This window comes from Varroa destructor, unplaced genomic scaffold (assembly GCF_002443255.2).
Source record: "Varroa destructor unplaced genomic scaffold, Vdes_3.0 BEIS01000004.1, whole genome shotgun sequence".
Classification (NCBI taxonomy): Eukaryota; Metazoa; Arthropoda; class Arachnida; order Mesostigmata; family Varroidae; genus Varroa; species Varroa destructor.
This window is the reverse complement of record NW_019211457.1, coordinates 46390767-46408207: the sequence shown is the minus strand read 5'-3', so window position 1 is coordinate 46408207 and position 17441 is coordinate 46390767. Positions and strand designations below refer to the sequence as shown.

Below are 17441 nucleotides of genomic sequence, written 5' to 3'. Positions count from 1 at the left end.
CTAGCACGAAACGAAGTTCTCGTCTATGGCCGGGTTCGAACCTATACCACAGCGTGTCCCTAAGATAAGGAGCGCAAAAATGTTACCCATTAAACTGTCGCAGAAATTAAGGTTCGGTCACCTACCTGGCGCAAAGGAAATGAGATATAAAGCAAGGCCTGCGAAAGTGATCCAACCCAAATTTCCCGCCACGGGACATATTCTGTCCTCAGGAATCCAGTCCGGAGGATAGACACTTCGATTCGCGTTTGCCTCGATCTTCGGCAAACACGTACCTGCATCCCCTGCCGGATTGCTGACGAATAGACATCGGTGATCATCAAGGCATGGCTTGCAGAAGCTGAAAACACGATGAAGTTCACACGATTTTTCAGTGATGTGCCATAGAAACTGTTTTTATAGATTGTATTGAGAAAGCTATTCGGAAGGAAGAAGTTACTCGTAAAGATGTGCTAGCACAGTTAGTAAGTAAATAGAATAACAATGGCAAAAAAAAAACAGTCAGGTTTCCGCTAATGATGAGAAAAGACAATGACTAAATAGGGCGTAACAGTTCACAGAGAACAATACGGTTTGGAAACACAGTAGGATGAGAACTTGCATGATGGATACGCCCTAATTATCCACTTAATCGCCCGAAGATGCGCAAATCAATTGTCTGATAGTCCATGTTCAACGAAGAGGGTCAATACGCACTCATAGGAAGCACAGGGTCCGGCCAAATCTTTTGGCACAGTGACCGCAGATGAATGCGAACCGCCTATCCAGAACCCGCCAGACAGAACAGCCAAAGACAACGCCACACCTAAAAACAATAAATGGCACGTGTTTTATTTATTCATATTGTGATTTTCGTTCACTTTAATTACATTTATTGTATACTTTACGGTGTTTTTTTTTTTCTATTTTGTAATTGAGTTTGTGCCTACCTTAGACTGGATTATATAATGACGTACGCATGTTAAAACGTAAGCAGATTTTACCGTACCGTAACTGAAGCTGACTTGCTTCGGCCCAGTTGCTAGTAAATGATGCATTCATGAATGATATATTAACGGATAATGATGACGTTCATTAAGATATTGGCGAGAAGTAAAGAAGAAAAAAACAATATGGTTTATGCGCGGAGTGTTTGCAGATATCTTACCTTGCGCCAGTATTAATGATTAATAATGAGATATTAAGTTTTACCTAACGCGTAGCCGGTTGGCTAATATTTGAACGCTAGTAAGTATGAGCACGTCTTGTCGCACACACCTTTGTCACTCTCATAACCTTCTTTTCACCGATATTTAGCTGAAGTTTCTCCGTTAGCTTTTTTTTGGATCTAGCATATCAACGATTATTTGTTAAATGAACACTGTTATCGAGGGGCGACAACCAGAGAAGTGGCACTCAAGTTCGAATTCAACTTCGCACTTAATTGAGATGATTTCTAACGCACCAAATGCATCGGAGATTGTTTTTTGTCTCGTGTTCTTTTTCGCGGTGCGGAATTAATTTTGGATTAGTACATATAATTTAGATAGGGAAAGTTGTTTTAGCTCCTTGGGGATGGCCTATTGTATTTGGTGATGACTTTCTTTTGTACAGATCCTTTACATGTGAAAGGACCACATTATCATGATTGCAGACTTGTGCGGGCCTTTTTTGAAATTACGGTTTCCTTTGAGACGCTTTTATTCACTATTAACAGTCGAATAGTGTTACAGATGTACTGTGCCGAAATCCATACACGAAAAAAATATAACTATTAATTAAAATAACATACGCTATGCTAACTTATTATTTAGGCCTTTATATGTGCATGCCTCCGATTATCTGTTGATAATCTGTTAGTATGGCCACACTTTACTATGGCCGTCTAGTCCTATTAGAGCGCAGGCCAAATCAATTAGCCAGTCGGAATTTTTCTGCCAGCGTAAGGCTTCCGTACATGTTCGTCGAATACGACCCAGTACGAACAGCCTCATTCAAATAAGCCGGAACAAAAGTGCCGCTAATATGACCTTGCGTCTCGGGCTAACTCCAGGTTAATGGGTCTGTGTTTTCCTGACTGTTAGTGGAAACAAGCAGGTCTCGCCTATAATCAAGTCCTGTCACGCGAATCTTTGGGGACTGTTTTCAAGGTTGAACGGGCTCCTTATTTTCGGCTATTTCCAGTTGTAGCCCAACGGCGCCTCTAGGAGTCAATTTGCGATGCACCACAGCCCTCACACCGCCGTATGTATCTCACCATTAACAATATGTACGCCTTCAAAACAGCTCGCGGTTTTGTCGGTCACTTCCGGTTTAATCGATCGGTCTGTAAAGGACCAGAACGACTGGCGTATTTGGATCTGATCAACCGAAAGAGTAGCACCCATCTACTTAATGAGTCGACAATCTACTTCCGCAGACAGTGTAGCTAAATGACCTGTAATATTGGAAATATCTGTCACCGCAGTATGTTTCAGTGTGCTTCAAGATTTTCTCATGCATGACAAGAGACTTTTCAAGTGTCCGTATTTCAAAAGATGATTGTCCTATGTTGATGCGGTAATTAAACAATTAAGACTTTCTCTAAAAGGAGCCCAACCACCGACACACACTACGTGACAAGCGTGGTTAAATGCGACAGCGTAGTCTGAACGGTTAACGCGCATCGCCTGAAGTTCGTTACCATGGTACGCCTAAACATGCAATCATCGCTAGTTCAAATTTCAATTGGGTACTATGGCATATGGTGGTCAGGCCGTTTCAAAGGTCTGTAGGAAAAATCTTAGATAAATCTAGGAATGCTTATGCTTGTTCATACGGTGGAATTAGCCGAAAATAGAAAAAAAAATAACTGTCGCTACACAGAAAAACAAAGAAAATCCTTGAAATCAGCTAGAGTAATTGTCTCTATAAAGTATCTTGTTAAATCTATTTATAAGAGCTAGGAGGACGGGTATGCTGCAGCGTTAGACAGGAAAACAGAGTTCGCTTATAAATTTCAAGAAGGCGAACACAGTTTAGGCCTAATTTGCTTTTGGAAACAGATGCAAAAGCCTTTCTGCCTATGTAGGTGTGTATAGCAAGATAAAGGAATCCAGTAGGGGACCGGCGAAACAGTTTCAAATGAATAAATACCAGAGCTTCCGTTCACTGATTATAGCTGCCCTTACAAGTTGATTATATTCTTCCTTTGTGACTCTTGGCTAAGTCTGGGGTGATGAATGTGTTGATTGCTAACAGTGTCATCATCAAAAATATACAAGCAGGTATTATGGAAGTAAGGACATTGAGCATCGCACGTAAAGGGTCTCCGTCTCCGGAAGAAGACGCAATTCAAGCAGCACATTCAGACGCAATCTCAGACATACAAAATTATATATGCCGCAGCTATACTTGTTAGGCTTTTCCTGCAATGGAATTATACGGCTACACATGATGCATATATGTATGTATATATAAGAACCCGTCTAAAAACTCTCATTCAGGAACAGTTACTTTGTGTAGACGGCTATGCATGACGTGAAACTTTATAACCGTAAGATGTAGATAAGTTCCTTAAAAAGACAAAATTAACATTGTCATATCATATTATTAGCACTAGAAACAAAATACATAGTTTTCAATCAATTTCGACTGATAGGCTATCGTTGTATTTTTAGTGATTGATGGCTGATTTTATACAGGCTCATGTTAGTACTTCTCAGAGATCAAGGGAGTTACGTAACATTACGTGAGATATTCTGCCACGCGTCTCTGCTTCACTTAAGTGATACGTGCATTTTTTTCAAAATGCCTTCATGATCTTCAAGTACCGATGATAAAACAGTATCGATCATCGTATGTAGATCACACAAGTCGTATTTATGGGAGGAAAGGCGAGCGGTTTTTCCTCTCTTTCTGCTTCTTGCTTGTGCAGATAAATACAATTACCCTCATTGTTTCGCCAGCTATCCTTGGCATTTGTCAGCAGTTGCATTTATACGTCAGAACTGGTTTGTGCCCACAGATCAGCTGTGCTTCATGCGAACCGTAACTGATTTGCAATTTTCCCACGAAAGTCCCCCCTGAGGTACAAAATCAGGAGAATTTCTCGTTGAGTCCATTGGCTAAGTCCAGCCAATGCATGCTTTCCCCAAAATAGTGGCAGTACCGGTAGAAGGGGTTTGGAAAATTGGCAGCTATCAATATCTATGTCAGATGTAGCATGACACGACCTCACATAGATGATGCCACATGGGCGACTAGCCGGACACAGTAAGCGAGAGCAAGGTAACGCAAGTCTTCGCACTGAACACGTATCACAGCTTATTTGCATTTGACTTCGGTCTCTAAATGCTTAGGACAGACGCACGCTGGGCTGGCAGGATGTACGGTTAAGCGCTACTAGCGGGAAAGATAAACACAGCACCAACATAACGGAGAGAAGTGGGCCTCTAGTCTCGTGAAAGAACGCTCGCAAGCGAACGACCTTGACCGACCCTGAATACGTGGCTTAAGACATCACCTTACGCTCCGTTTTATCTTCAACTTTTTTGTCGGCCAAGGCGTTTCGTTCACCTTGCGTGATATCGGGAAGCACCAGCAAGCGTTTGACGGTTAGTAGAGAAAGGACCGAACCGCTACGTTGGTTGCGTTTGAAGTAAGTGTAGAGCACCAGAAGCGACGTACACTCGCACCGCATAGAAAGGAATTAGGAGCCAACAAACAGGCAAACCAGAATGGCTATACAGCCCAGCATGGGTGAGGCGTATTCAACAAGGCTTTTTTTGGAACACTTCCTTTTCGGCTGAGTTCAGAGAAAAACAACACGTCACGAACGATCCAAAATGGGAATGAGCGACTATTTCACAATAGTAGTCACTGGTGGCTTTGTGCACACGAGATAATGACGAAAAACGTTAAGTTATAACGAATGCAAAGAGGTTATTTGCTGCCAATAACATATACCAGACGGCAGGTAAATAAATAAAGAAATGTCGCACAGGGTTACGCTATATGTATACAGGTGATGGTATAACAAAACAGTATTTACTTGAACTAGTTTATAAATATTAACGATTAGGTCCTATTGCAAAATTCAGGCCACAACAACAAAAGCAGTTATAACCATTGAAGTGACGTAACCACGGCGGCTAGCAACAGCAGAGATGGCAAAAACACATTGAGAGACTACCTAGGTTCTTGAGAATTAGTCACTCGGTACATTCCACGATCACACAGCATACATAGCTTCACCGCCCTCCGCCTCCTATCTCGTTGGCGGTTATTTTCGTTCTATTAAAAATATAAGTTCCTTTTTGATTCCTTTTTGATAAAGCCTTTTTGATTTGCCTGATACGAAAAATAAATAGTAGTGTATGACGCTAGGAGTTCGTGTCCAATCAGTATAATAGCAGTTGTGTGCATCCGCTAGGAATCCGCAGTCACGCCTTCCTTGGAACGTAAACTTCTACAAAACACCTTGCTAGGCCAACAAGGTATTTTAATGATATTGTACAGAAAGATACGTGGTCAACTTGCTTTTTAATTATAAACCTCATACATAGTAGAAAGTATGGTTTGGCGAAATCAGCCGCGTTATGAAAACAAATAATACCTTAAACGATCGTATTTGAGCTGTGGTCTCTTACCGCGAAATGCTATTATTGACAGTTTTGTTATTAACGTGTTATTACAGAAGCCAGCGAACAGAGTCTGAAGCTTCCATACTTCTTAAACGCAATACGAATACAAACAAATATTTCCCTTTTTTGTTACCGCGACTAAATTAAATACAATAACGAAAAAAAACTATTTGCGTTTATAAGGACTGGTGGCCTTGTACATGAAAACAAATTTAAATTTCACGTCCAATGGTGTTTCCGCTTCCGAAGTTCGTAGATAAGGATGAAGATGAATGCTCTATCTGCATTCAGTGGCGGACAGTCACCAGAATTGCATTACAGCATATTATCTACCGCTAACACTAATGTGATAACATACTTTACCATTGCTGTGTAGACCGTTTTTTGTAATAAATATAGCATTCAGTACATTAGGATGTCATTTGTGAAACGCCATCTGTAAAACGCAGGAGGAACTTGACCGATGTCCCGCTATACCTCTCCCGGTGGCAAATTAAAGACACTGACTAAGTCTGATTCCGAAGTCATTTTGGTTCGCAACGTTTGTATTCGTAGCAGGAACAACTCGAACAAAAGTTCCGGCGCCGATCACTTGAGAGTTGTAAAGCAGGCGGCGTGATAGAAAGTATAAGGAATCCAAGGCTTTACTTTACAGAAACTGCCATCCAGGATCAACGGCTTTAGAGTGAAAAAGTGGGCCTTACTCAGTTGTAGAGTCAAGACTATTATCGCCACTTTTGTAGATTTTTCTGCTCGCACTTCAACGCTACCAGCTTCCCTCCTACATTGAGTGCACTGAAGCCGTGCGACAAACGTATCTTCCATCCAATACTTCTTTCACTATCTCTTTCTTTGCGTTATCCGGCGTGAGGCATCTTGTCAGGATAGTTTGTACGAGCGTTTGGCGCTACAGCCAGATTTCTGATCCCTCGTGCCTAAGGACTTCAGTGACACGCGCAGCCGTTTTGTGGGACACGGCACTTACCAATATGGCAGGTCGCCACGAACTTTTCCACTATAGAGCGCGCTGGCTTGCAGAACAGCTCGTTTCCTTCATCTGCTGCTCCGCTAAAGCGTAACTTGTTTTAAATTAGCCAGTGCTTTGTTTCATCATCCTTCTGGTTAGCGAAGAGCAGAAGCTTCAATGGCTTCTCTTCAGGGGTCAGGGAGGACCTCGCTCTGGGTGAAAGACGGGGCGTTGCAACAGTTCAGCCTAAGAATTTAATGCAAGCCGTTGCTCGCAGGGAGACATTCAGCTATGGAAAGGGCATAAGCTAACGGGAAAATACCAACTAAATTGAAAAAAAAACCACATAAATCAACAAATAAAAAAAAAGAGCGAAAATCGGGAAGCATGAAAAGATAGCGACGTAGCAAAATTTTGTCAAGAATTACGTACATGATACGTCATGTGTGCAGCCAATTAATGATTCACTAGAAGAAGACTTCTATGAAGAGGAAACTTTCTTAGCCATGGTTGCCATCGCATTTGAGGCAACCCGCATAGCGACAACTTTGCTAATCGTCCTTTTAAAAGGCCGTGATTTCGACATGTGGATGATAGCAGTACATGCAAAAATCCTTCGTAATGTTCTTAGTCAGTATTTCTTAATGTTAAACAATATATATAGATATATATTCTTGTTGATAAAGGATTACGAGCAACTGCGTATTTAAGGGGAATGAGGGTAAAACCGTGTCGTAGTCGCTTTTCCAAGTAAAATACAGTATAATTCAAGGTTTCGTAGTCGAACTTCTGAACTTTTCGTTCCGTGGCAAGTTGACCCAAGCCTTTTAGTATATGAGGAATCTTGAGTAAGTTAAGCAGACTCGGCTCTTTTGGAACGGATTTGAGTTCGATTCAGCCTTAGACTCAAACGGTCTGATAGGTTATGAAACTTTCATACATTACAGTGCATGTAATACGCGTTTCGTTTACCTTTTTTCCGAAGAGAAATTTCACCATAAAAAGGCAACGATTATTATCCAACGCGGCCACACAATAACAACAGCAAAATGACGAATAAACCTAATAAAATAACATTTGAAAGAAGGCAGGCCTACCGACCCAATTTTTCTAGCTTTATGCTTAGTACATAGCCGTTACTTATTGCTGCAAACGGCTAACGGCCAGCGCAAAATGAAGTGTGTCCATATTGAATTTAGAGCACCATGTGTTCCTCTATTTATTGGCAAATATGTTAGCACTGCCTTACCACACAGGGACAGTTTTGCACCTTACCACTATGTTTAGATAAATAGCCTCGATAGATGAGTCAACTGTTTTTAATGATAAAACGAATGAATTGAACCTAGTGACGCAACTGCCGGTAGGTGGAGCTGTTAAATACTGAAGGTCATCATCATTGCATAACAATGCTGGTTTTTCCGTCCCTGATATGGCCAACAAATAAAATGACAATAGGTCAAAGGAAAAAGCTCGTTGGTTTTACTTTGTCGTTCCCCTCGAGCAGAGTGTCGCGCGCCACTTGCGTTCAACTATATTGAAGGTCATTCGATTTATAGTACACGTTTACGCGCGAGATTTTCTCACGAACTCTTGTATCTATGACGATAAGCCCATAAGCTATATCGTTGTTGGTGGAACCAGCTATCAACTTCTCCTTGATCTGGAACGTGCACGTGGAACGCCCTTTCGAGTCAATGCTGACCGCATAACGGTTGCTCCGACTCATAGATAGACCCAAAATGGGTCACTAACCCAGTATACGAATAGTATTCTTTCACCACAGTATTAGTGGTCATTATTATTCATGCTGAAAGCTACCATATATCAGTAACAGAGATAAATTAGCCTAGTACCCATAAAAGCCACCAATTATCTATAGCAGGAAATGTTAAACTAGAAGCTCTTTTTTTTTTTAACTGAACTAAAAGAAATTTGCATTTTATTACACATCAGAATGTTCTAGTGCGCACGACATTTGTGTATCTCCATCTGTTACGTCATGCCTTTATTGAACAATAGCAAATATCTGTATTCGCTTACTTCTACCCTTACATATATATATACCTATAGTTTCCCGTATATACCAACGACGGATTAAACCGTATAAAATGTTTACTTCTTAAAGATCTTCGGACTGATAGATACCAAGAGGTGCATCTGTGAAGACGCAGACGATGTGCAGTAACTCGAAACGTTTGCTCTGATGTATAGAACGTTTGCTCTGAATCGTACTAGAGGCATTGGTGACGGCTGTTTTGGAAACTCCTTCATTTCACTGATCAGCGGATAGATTTATGACAAAATAATTACCACAAAAAATAGATGACTGTTTTTAAAAAAGAATCTATCTGATCGAGGCTTTTCAAATCATATTTCTCTGGTAGGCTGGCAGTTTCGAACAAAGTATCGTACACATAAATAGCATACGGAATTCTGATGAAGCACGTCACCTACTTCGTAGAGGTGCTTTATACGTACTCTGACTGATTGACAGAGCTTTCAACGACTGTCGCTTCGGCGACCTTTGCAGGGCAAGGACGACCATTGCCCTCCCGAGACTGCCCCCAAAGTCCATACCCTACGTACGTAGCTGACAAGGTATATGCTGCTGATGTCAAATCGGCGTCGTCGGCGGCGGCAAAGCAACGACTAGCGCACTAGGACGACTGTATAACTAAACGACCTTGTTCACTACGTTGACACACTTTAAAACTACGTGCTGTCTCTTACTTTAAAAGGTCGGATCAGTAAGGGATACAACCAGTCAGATTGTACACTGCCAGTAACCAACAGGTTTAGAACAATTTAGGGTTGTCTATAAAAGCTAACAAGTTTTAGAGAAATGGGATACTGTCAGCTGGTTAATAGAGCCACTCCCATGGGCTGAGTCGAGCTCACGAACTGATAGAGTGTTCAGTCTTTGGAAATTGAGGGTTATCTGCGAATAGGCGCCAATTGACAACGTATTGTACAGTGGTCACCTACGTCTCATATAGTGTATTGCATACGTTATTTAACTGTGAAATACGTCCGTGAGTATGCAATATCCTACGATTATAATGGAGATGTATATATGGGTAGGCTGAAAAAATTCGCACATGGATAGCCCTCGTGTGCCCTGTTGAAGGCGGAATAAAAGATACGTTTAAAAGATGCGTTTCTTGAAGTAAAATTTGTACTATATGAATAGGTCCCACCCATGTATTTTTTCTATTGCTGGTTTAAAATTTGTCCAACGTATTTTATAGATCTTTTCTATATTCATCAAATGTGAGAGCGTAAAAATTACTAAAGGCACCTATTACGGGCAGGCATGTACTATGGATAATATTCGATTGACCTTTTCCTAACTAACAGTTAGTGTTACTAACAAGGATATTTCTGCTAAATCAGCATATCCTATCGGGCGAAGAGTCGTGATCCGCTCAGACGCAAAGACCCGCCGGCTCAGGCGGCTCAGATCACATTAATGATGGCAAAATAACAGCACGTAAAACTATTCGATTCGCGTTATTTTTTTCTGGCCGATGCCACTGGAAGAAGCAACCTTGTTTAACATAATTTAGCGATTTCTCCTGGGATTGGTCGCGAGCTCTAGTAGAATCGGGGTCTCAGGCCCTAAGACTTACATGGCTCTGACTGAGGGACGTCTGTACGTCACCTCACGCGTGAGTCGGTGGGTCAGTTTAGTACGCAGGACTGTGTGACGGAGGGGTGAAATGAACGGTACACTGCTCTACTTGATTTGGCCCCCTTAATGTGCCTCTGGTTCTACCCGTATTTTTGCCCCGGAAGAAGAGAAAAATATATTTAGTGAAGAAAAAATTCCTCGTGGCATGACCAAGTCCAGCGTCGATGTCCGAGTTTCGTTGGTGTGAAAATCGGCTTCAGGCAACAGAAATAGACTCATGGGGTCAGCTATGGGAAGAATATTTTCAACCAGCGTGATAGACTAAAGTACATACAGCGTATCTGCTGTCTCGACTGCACGAATTATACGTACTATTTACAGTAAAAGCAGTATGTATTTTACATGCTGTATGTATTTATATAGGCTTACATTATATACAGTTACTAAATATATTCTTGCACACGAGTCCATTACATAGGATGAACTTTGAAGAGAAGAAGATAAAAGATTGTAGGAAGATCGAACGAAGGAACATGCTGCAACTGCTGCTCCACCTAGTTTCATCTAGGGAACTTGGTAGAAAAGAAGACTGCTGGCAAAGATAAATTGTGCGGGTGGGCCGTTTCGGTCCCACCATTTCTACGGGGTTGAACAAAGTATCCGACAAATTCGCCTACACAGCGATACGACCCCGTTCGTTCGCTAGCTTGTCAGCAGGTTAATAAATATACGAGTATGTTTACTATCACTCATGCTGTAAACATGCTAAATTAGCAAAAGGAGAAAATGAAAATAAATCAATAGAATAGAAATATAGTGGACTCCATTTTACGATACGTAAGAATGGCCAATATAGGGTACAAAACTATACGGTAACAAAAAAGCACTTGTTTCAGAAACTCTTGCTGATATATTGGTCATGGTAATTTGCAAGCACTTAGTGTCCATCAAGCTTGTGTGTGTTCGGAGTAAACATCGAAGTGTCTTTTTTAAATAAGTAAATATTCAATGTAGCAACGCATGCATATCTAGACTCATATGTATGGAAAAGATGCTTATGGAATTGCGTCCTTATACGCATGAAAGAGCCTGTTTCATGTCAACTTGAAATTTTCAATGGCAGAGAAACCTCTACTGTACATCAAAAACCCACCAACAAGGACGCGACAGGAAACATGCTACTTCGGTCGACGGTGGTTGTTATTGCGTTTCTGTCACAACTATTGCAGTTTGCGAACGAAATGGCTCGCTGTATGCCAATATTTTACAATATTTCGTAGGAGTCTAACATAACAGTGAAGGCTTCTTGTCTGGGTTACGGATTGGCCTTCCGATCCTTGTCGGCAGGCGACCTCCAAAGGAGGCATTATTCTCTATTGAACTGATAATGCGTATAAATAATTTGGCAAACTAGGTCGTTACAGTATTTGATTGCTTAAAGTGAAGATATTGAGAAAGAAGTTCTGTTGGCCTTAAACTGTATAAAGCGCAGCCGGCAACTATTAATGTAGGTTCATTGTATAGTGAAATTTGGATGAAAGATGCCGATGCCGTAGAACGTCAGCCACACAAGTGACTAGCGTCTCACCGCTATTTCGGCGGCTTGCCCGATTAGCCTCGCGGCCTTCATGCATCACTTCTCAAAGATTTTTGTGTCAAGGCATATGGTACCTCGCGCTGTTCCCCTTTTTGCTGCAGCCTGGGAGGGGTGAGGAAAGGGGATCTTAATAAACGCGATATCCTCCAACAAGATTTCACAATACGGAAACCAATGCAGGGTCTTGAGAGCCTACGAAACAAGAAGGTTGCCGGTCGGGATAAAGGCTGCAACGAGCACCTCAAGGGCAATGTCGTTTTATACCGCGGTAAACGGCATTATTTAACATATCCTCAATCCTGTGCTACTTTGTTAGTGAGTTCTGAGGGAAACGGTGGCCTAACTACTCCATCATCATAGTAAGGAATACAGAAGCGAAACGTCTGTTAAAAGTTGCACTTCGGCTTGCTAACTAAGAGACTGGAGAGCTACACAGAAAGCGTACATGCCATCCCAATGGAGTAACTTGACTTACGAAGAGAACGCTCCATAGAAACGACCTGCAGGATCCTAATAGCCGACATCAAGAAAGCACTAGCTACGCCAAGTGATTAGCTACGTGTCGTGTTTAATGACTCCAAGTCAGCCTTCCAAACGGCAGGTTCTCGCTAAGGTAAATGTCTCTATGAATTTGTATAAACTTCTCGCTGCGCTTCTACAAGTGAACAGAACAAACATCAACGACGGAGTGGCTGAACTCATGCCTCGCATGCAGACAATTGGCTTGATTTAGGGGGGACAACCTAAGCCCACTCTTAACTTTAATATTGTTGAAGGGCCTAGAGGAAATCAGTTGGTGTCAGCTTGTATACAGACGACTTCGAAATATACGGGTTGAACAGGCTCTGATTATAGACCTGACCAAGAAAGAGGCGATGAAGTTTTAGGAGAAGAGGCAGCACAGCAGTTATTGATACCTTGTACCTTGGCATGTCGCTTTTGCCTGTGCAAACTGAGTTTCGTACGTTGTTCGTTTCAACAAACGGCAAAAGAGTCACTGTGAAAGACGCAAGAAACCAGTGATGGCCGCATGGACGATCAAATCGTTTCTTCGATTGCCCCTCGCACCCATTCCCATTCGACGTTTGACCTTAAGGTAGCTCCGATCCCAACATATAGGACGCGTGCCGTTGGGGAAGATCTCCCAGAGAACCTCGAACAATTAAATCACGTTAAAGCATGTTTACACAAACAAGAGAATTGGAGTTACCTGAAATTGCCTCGCCTACCTTCTGGCCGACCCACCACCGCTGTTCGAAACGTCGTCACTTTGAGCTCCCAGCAACAGAAGCTTTCAAGACCATTCTCAGAAGCCGGGAGCAAAAATTGATATGGCTTCTTTTACTTTAGGTACGATGAAAAACAACGCATAATAAGAAACAAATCAGCTAAGAGGACATGTCTTCACTTGTTTTCCCATGTATAGATTCCACCATAGATTCAGTAGAAGGCCTGGTTTTTATTAGCCTGGCGATATTTGTGTTGCAAGTGTGGGGGCGGGGGGGCAATTGTGACAGATATTATGTTACTCCTTGCTATAGCGAAAGGCCAAGTTGTCCCACTGTGGTCTCTGATACAGTCTTTACCACATCTAATAAATGGTTCTATACATTCTCTCGGATATCGGGATATTGTATTGTTAACCTGTATAGACACGCTTTTTGACTACTATTAGCAAAGGTGAATAAATAAAATTTGATTGATTGAAGTATCGAAGATGGGTACGTTATCACTACGAATAGTGACACATCTCAACAATTTAGAAACAGGTAAACCCGGAAATTTAACTTGAAAATAGCTGGTACCGGTAGCTGTAAAATACTGTTACCTCTGGTAGGCATCGCTGCCTAAGGAGGTGGCTTTGAGGGGCTTTTGCACATCTGGGTGTTTCCGAAATCTAAACCGCCCTTGAAGCTGCCTCATCGGCACAACATTCAGAATAAGTGACTTAGTACGAGTCAACTATGGAGAACGTGAGCTATATAAACGGCTAAGCTTTGAGGTCTTTCGTTAAGATGAAGTAACATGTACGAGAAAATGGCGTGACCTGGATAGTTAACGCGCATGTCTTTAAGTGCGTTGTTCTGGTAACCATAATTAACATGCACCCTGCCAGGATGGTTCAAACTTCAGTGTAAAAAAAATAACTCTAGCAATTGCTATTTCATGCGAGAAGTGAAATCTAGTGATTTACCGGCAAGAGATGACAGTGTCAGGATACGTCTACCTACACGTTCGACAAGGTAGACGCCCACAGTAGAGAAGGCGAAATTGAAGAAGGCTACACCCGCCGACAGCCAAATGGCGATGCGTTTATCTCGAAATCCAGACATTTCGATGATTGTCGCCGAATAGTACATTACCTAATTGGAAATGTAAAAGCAGAACATTCTGTTGATTAGTTTATTTATAATAGGTAGGCGGATATATATATATACCTACCTATTCCAAACAGACATGGGTATATTATACGAAGACCGCGTCTCCGTACCTAACTTTGAAAAACAGCTCTAAAAAAGGCGAATCAGCTACTTTCGCTCCTCTCAGTAGGGTGGGTCAGCTCAGCCTTAGGCGTTTACAAACTTAGCTCGTTTTTAACCTTGTAGCGTGTGTCGTTTGTAGTTTAAGGCATTTCCCGCCGCGCATTTTATTTTAGTATAACTGCTTAAGCATTAAGAGCTTTCTTTTTTGCTATCGGACGCGAATACTAGTACCCCTGATTTTCTGATGAAATCGATGCGTTTTCCCCAGTTTCCAGAATACTGTTCTACATCTGAACGAGCTGTATGATCTATTTGGATTTTCCTTACTACTTCGTGACATGAAGTAGACTTCGGGATCTTGTTTAGTCTATGATTATTTATTATGATGCACCTTGACCTCGTCATACTAACCGTGTTTATGGCGATGATTTGCTGGAATACCATTAGCATGACGCCGACAATGAAACGTTTTCGTAAAAATGCGTCTGCCCATACCTTACCCAAAATGAAGCCTGAAACCAGAATGAAACAATAGTCAGCTTTCAACATATTGCAATACAATATGAGAAACGATCTGTAAATGGACCCGAACTATAGACCGATCTCGAAATGTTTCATCTAAGGTTAAATGAAACTGGCTTTTAAACGAAAAAAAGGTAAAAACCATACGGATAACATTCCAGCCGCTTGAACTCACCCCGGTTCGTTGCATCGTGTTAATAAATTGTCTATTATTGCTTACCGCATCTACAAACTACGAGCATTAATGAAATTGTGGTAATTATATACGACTCGCACTCTGAACCTTATATAATACACAGTTATATTTGGTCATTATGTTCGCACTCAATAATTAAATTGTTTTGCCGTTGTTGAAAGCATCCCGGTCCGTGACGGGCTGTAGACAGCACAAGGTAGGTTTCAATTAGACCACGCTACCTGTTGCAACAAAAGACAGACATGCTAATTTTCGCAATCCAATTCACCATTTTCCATCTCTAAGCTTGGTCAGAAAAAACGTTTCATACTTTGGCAGAGTGTTTATTGTTGCCCGTTCCTCTCGACACTAACCACTGCTACTCCTTACAGAATTCACCGCCCACGGTGCAAAGCGTCCATTAGGGACGTTGAGGGAAAACGTCAGTCACTCAAGGTTACTGGTCGTGCGCGAGCCTCGCCCACTTTTGTTCCTATCCTAGTGCTCGTCGTGTTCTAGGCCAAAAGGGTTGCCGTTTCCGGGAAGCTGGAACCCTTTTCCAGCGATCCTGCGCACACGCTATTGCGTTCAATGTGTCTCAGTCAAGAAATTTTCCGTCCATTCATTGTTTTTCTGTTACTTATTGCGTCCGTCTGTTTCGAAGGACAAGAAACGTCCGCTATAAAATTTCGTTTGCTTCTTTGAAAAGCCACGCTCAAGGATTTTAGTTGAAGCCAATAGCTAAACCGAATTACACCGAGCTAAAAGATTGTATCAACTGAGAGCTGCGATGTTCAGGCCGATACTTATTTCACCATCTCCAGCATGATGTGATTGCCCTAGAACGAAACTTCGCGGATGAGCCGGACCACCGTAGAGGTGGGGGGGGGGGGGGCAAAAGCAAGAAGTTATTTAAATCGGAATATATTGGGGGCTAATCAAGAAACCCACGGAAGGGCAAAGACCAAAGAAAGCAGAGACCGGAAGGTCTGAATGCCGTTTTTGCAACATGTTTTATCTTCCTGTTTTGCCTAGGGAGAAACAAGCCAGGGGTCAAGTACTACGAGCGTCAAAGACCGCAAAGCAAAGTGAGAATAACACAAAGTACAGTGAGCACGTAGAAAGGGGCAAAAGAGGACTATTTACGGATGTCCGTCTTATTTTTGCTTTCCCTCCGTCTTCTCCGCTTCTGGTTTCGCTGGGACTGGGTATCCGGACTGGGCATTACCTCAGGGCATGCTGTCCAAAACGTTGGTAACTGGAAACAAAAAAATGAAAGAGAGGCAAAGCGGCGCGGCATGGGCGTTTATCTGTCGGAACAAGACGTGCTCCTCTACGGCATCCACAGAGATACTTGTCTTTCTGTACTTGAGTGACCGTGTGTACACAGGTGCGTAAAATTCTTTCAGTCCCTTAAATGTGTCTTAAAATTTAGGACAAGCGCTAAGTTGGGTAAACGCGGCGCACGTTAAATACTTATGAAATGTTTCTTCAAAGTTAGATTGTTATTCAAGATTTTTTTCCCAAAGTAGAATTGTACATTTCCTAAAAAAAAAAACTTTGGAAAACAAAGTAAGCGTACACTATCTGTGAAGTTGAAGTACCAATTTTTCGAATTATACTCGTAACCATACGCGAAGTGAACTTGCCTTTAACGAGCAACTTGGTACCTTTTGAGGCACTTATTATTTACGGTTGATTTTTATCCACCCTACTCATGTGGAACAACTATATTTAACAGTTAGAATAGTAATAATTAGTCCTACAACAATATGGCGTCGGTTGTTAACTTGACGATTCTAGAGCTGTAAACAGTTTATTAGGGTAATAAGTAACTTTTACGTCAGTTTCGGTAACGTGAGTAGAATAAACACATTGCATTGAGATAGCACAAATATAAACGTTTGGCTCAGTACGACGAGCCAAATATCATTACTCGACGAGTTTCTGAGGCAGTTTTCAATGTTACCTCCCCAAAGGGGGAGACAGTACAAGCTAACGCCTTTTTGTTATTCCAATTCACATACACAGTCAGGGACTACTTTTTAAAGGTCCTCGATCGACATCCTGACATAAGGCACACGCATCTTTCGCATCGCGCCCAATAGGTCCTCCAAAAAGGTCCAATAATACGGGTTCTGTAGTCGAGTACCCTGCAGGGGGCTTATGCCTATCTTTGTTGTACTGCAAGTCCACGAACAACAAAACTATGCGACAGCTGCGGTTGCACGAAATCGTTCTCTGCCAGTTTAGAAAGAGAGTTTAATGATAATACGTTGTTAGTCTCATAAAAAAGTAAACGACCGTATTAGAGTATCTAAATATATACTTATCTTTTAATAACAGTAAACGGGATGACGCTATTATTTGCTACTCACGTGCGTAGCTAGTGAGCATCGGAATTATGTATTGCCATAAAAATTACTGTGTGATATGTGTAATAATTATTAAGTATCTGCA

The 17441-nt window shown here is 41.8% G+C and overlaps 2 protein-coding genes across 14 annotated transcripts in view; one reads left to right on the top strand and one right to left on the bottom strand.

The window, feature by feature from the left end:
* LOC111248926 (proton myo-inositol cotransporter-like) overlaps window positions 1–17441 on the bottom strand; it is a 90948-nt gene that overhangs the window by 25409 nt on the left and 48098 nt on the right. For all 13 annotated transcript variants that reach the window (XM_086988411.1, XM_086988413.1, XM_086988412.1 and 10 more), the window contains 4 exons: window positions 14696–14796; window positions 13996–14164; window positions 697–805; window positions 126–340 (listed from right to left, as the gene is read on the bottom strand). In XM_086988411.1, the coding sequence (XP_086844537.1) occupies window positions 126–340; window positions 697–805; window positions 13996–14164; window positions 14696–14796 (594 nt within the window). The remainder of the gene's footprint in view (window positions 1–125; window positions 341–696; window positions 806–13995; window positions 14165–14695; window positions 14797–17441) is intronic.
* Window positions 1–17441, top strand: part of LOC147756281 (uncharacterized) — a 55565-nt gene that overhangs the window by 12486 nt on the left and 25638 nt on the right. The gene's annotated exons all lie outside the window — the stretch shown is intronic.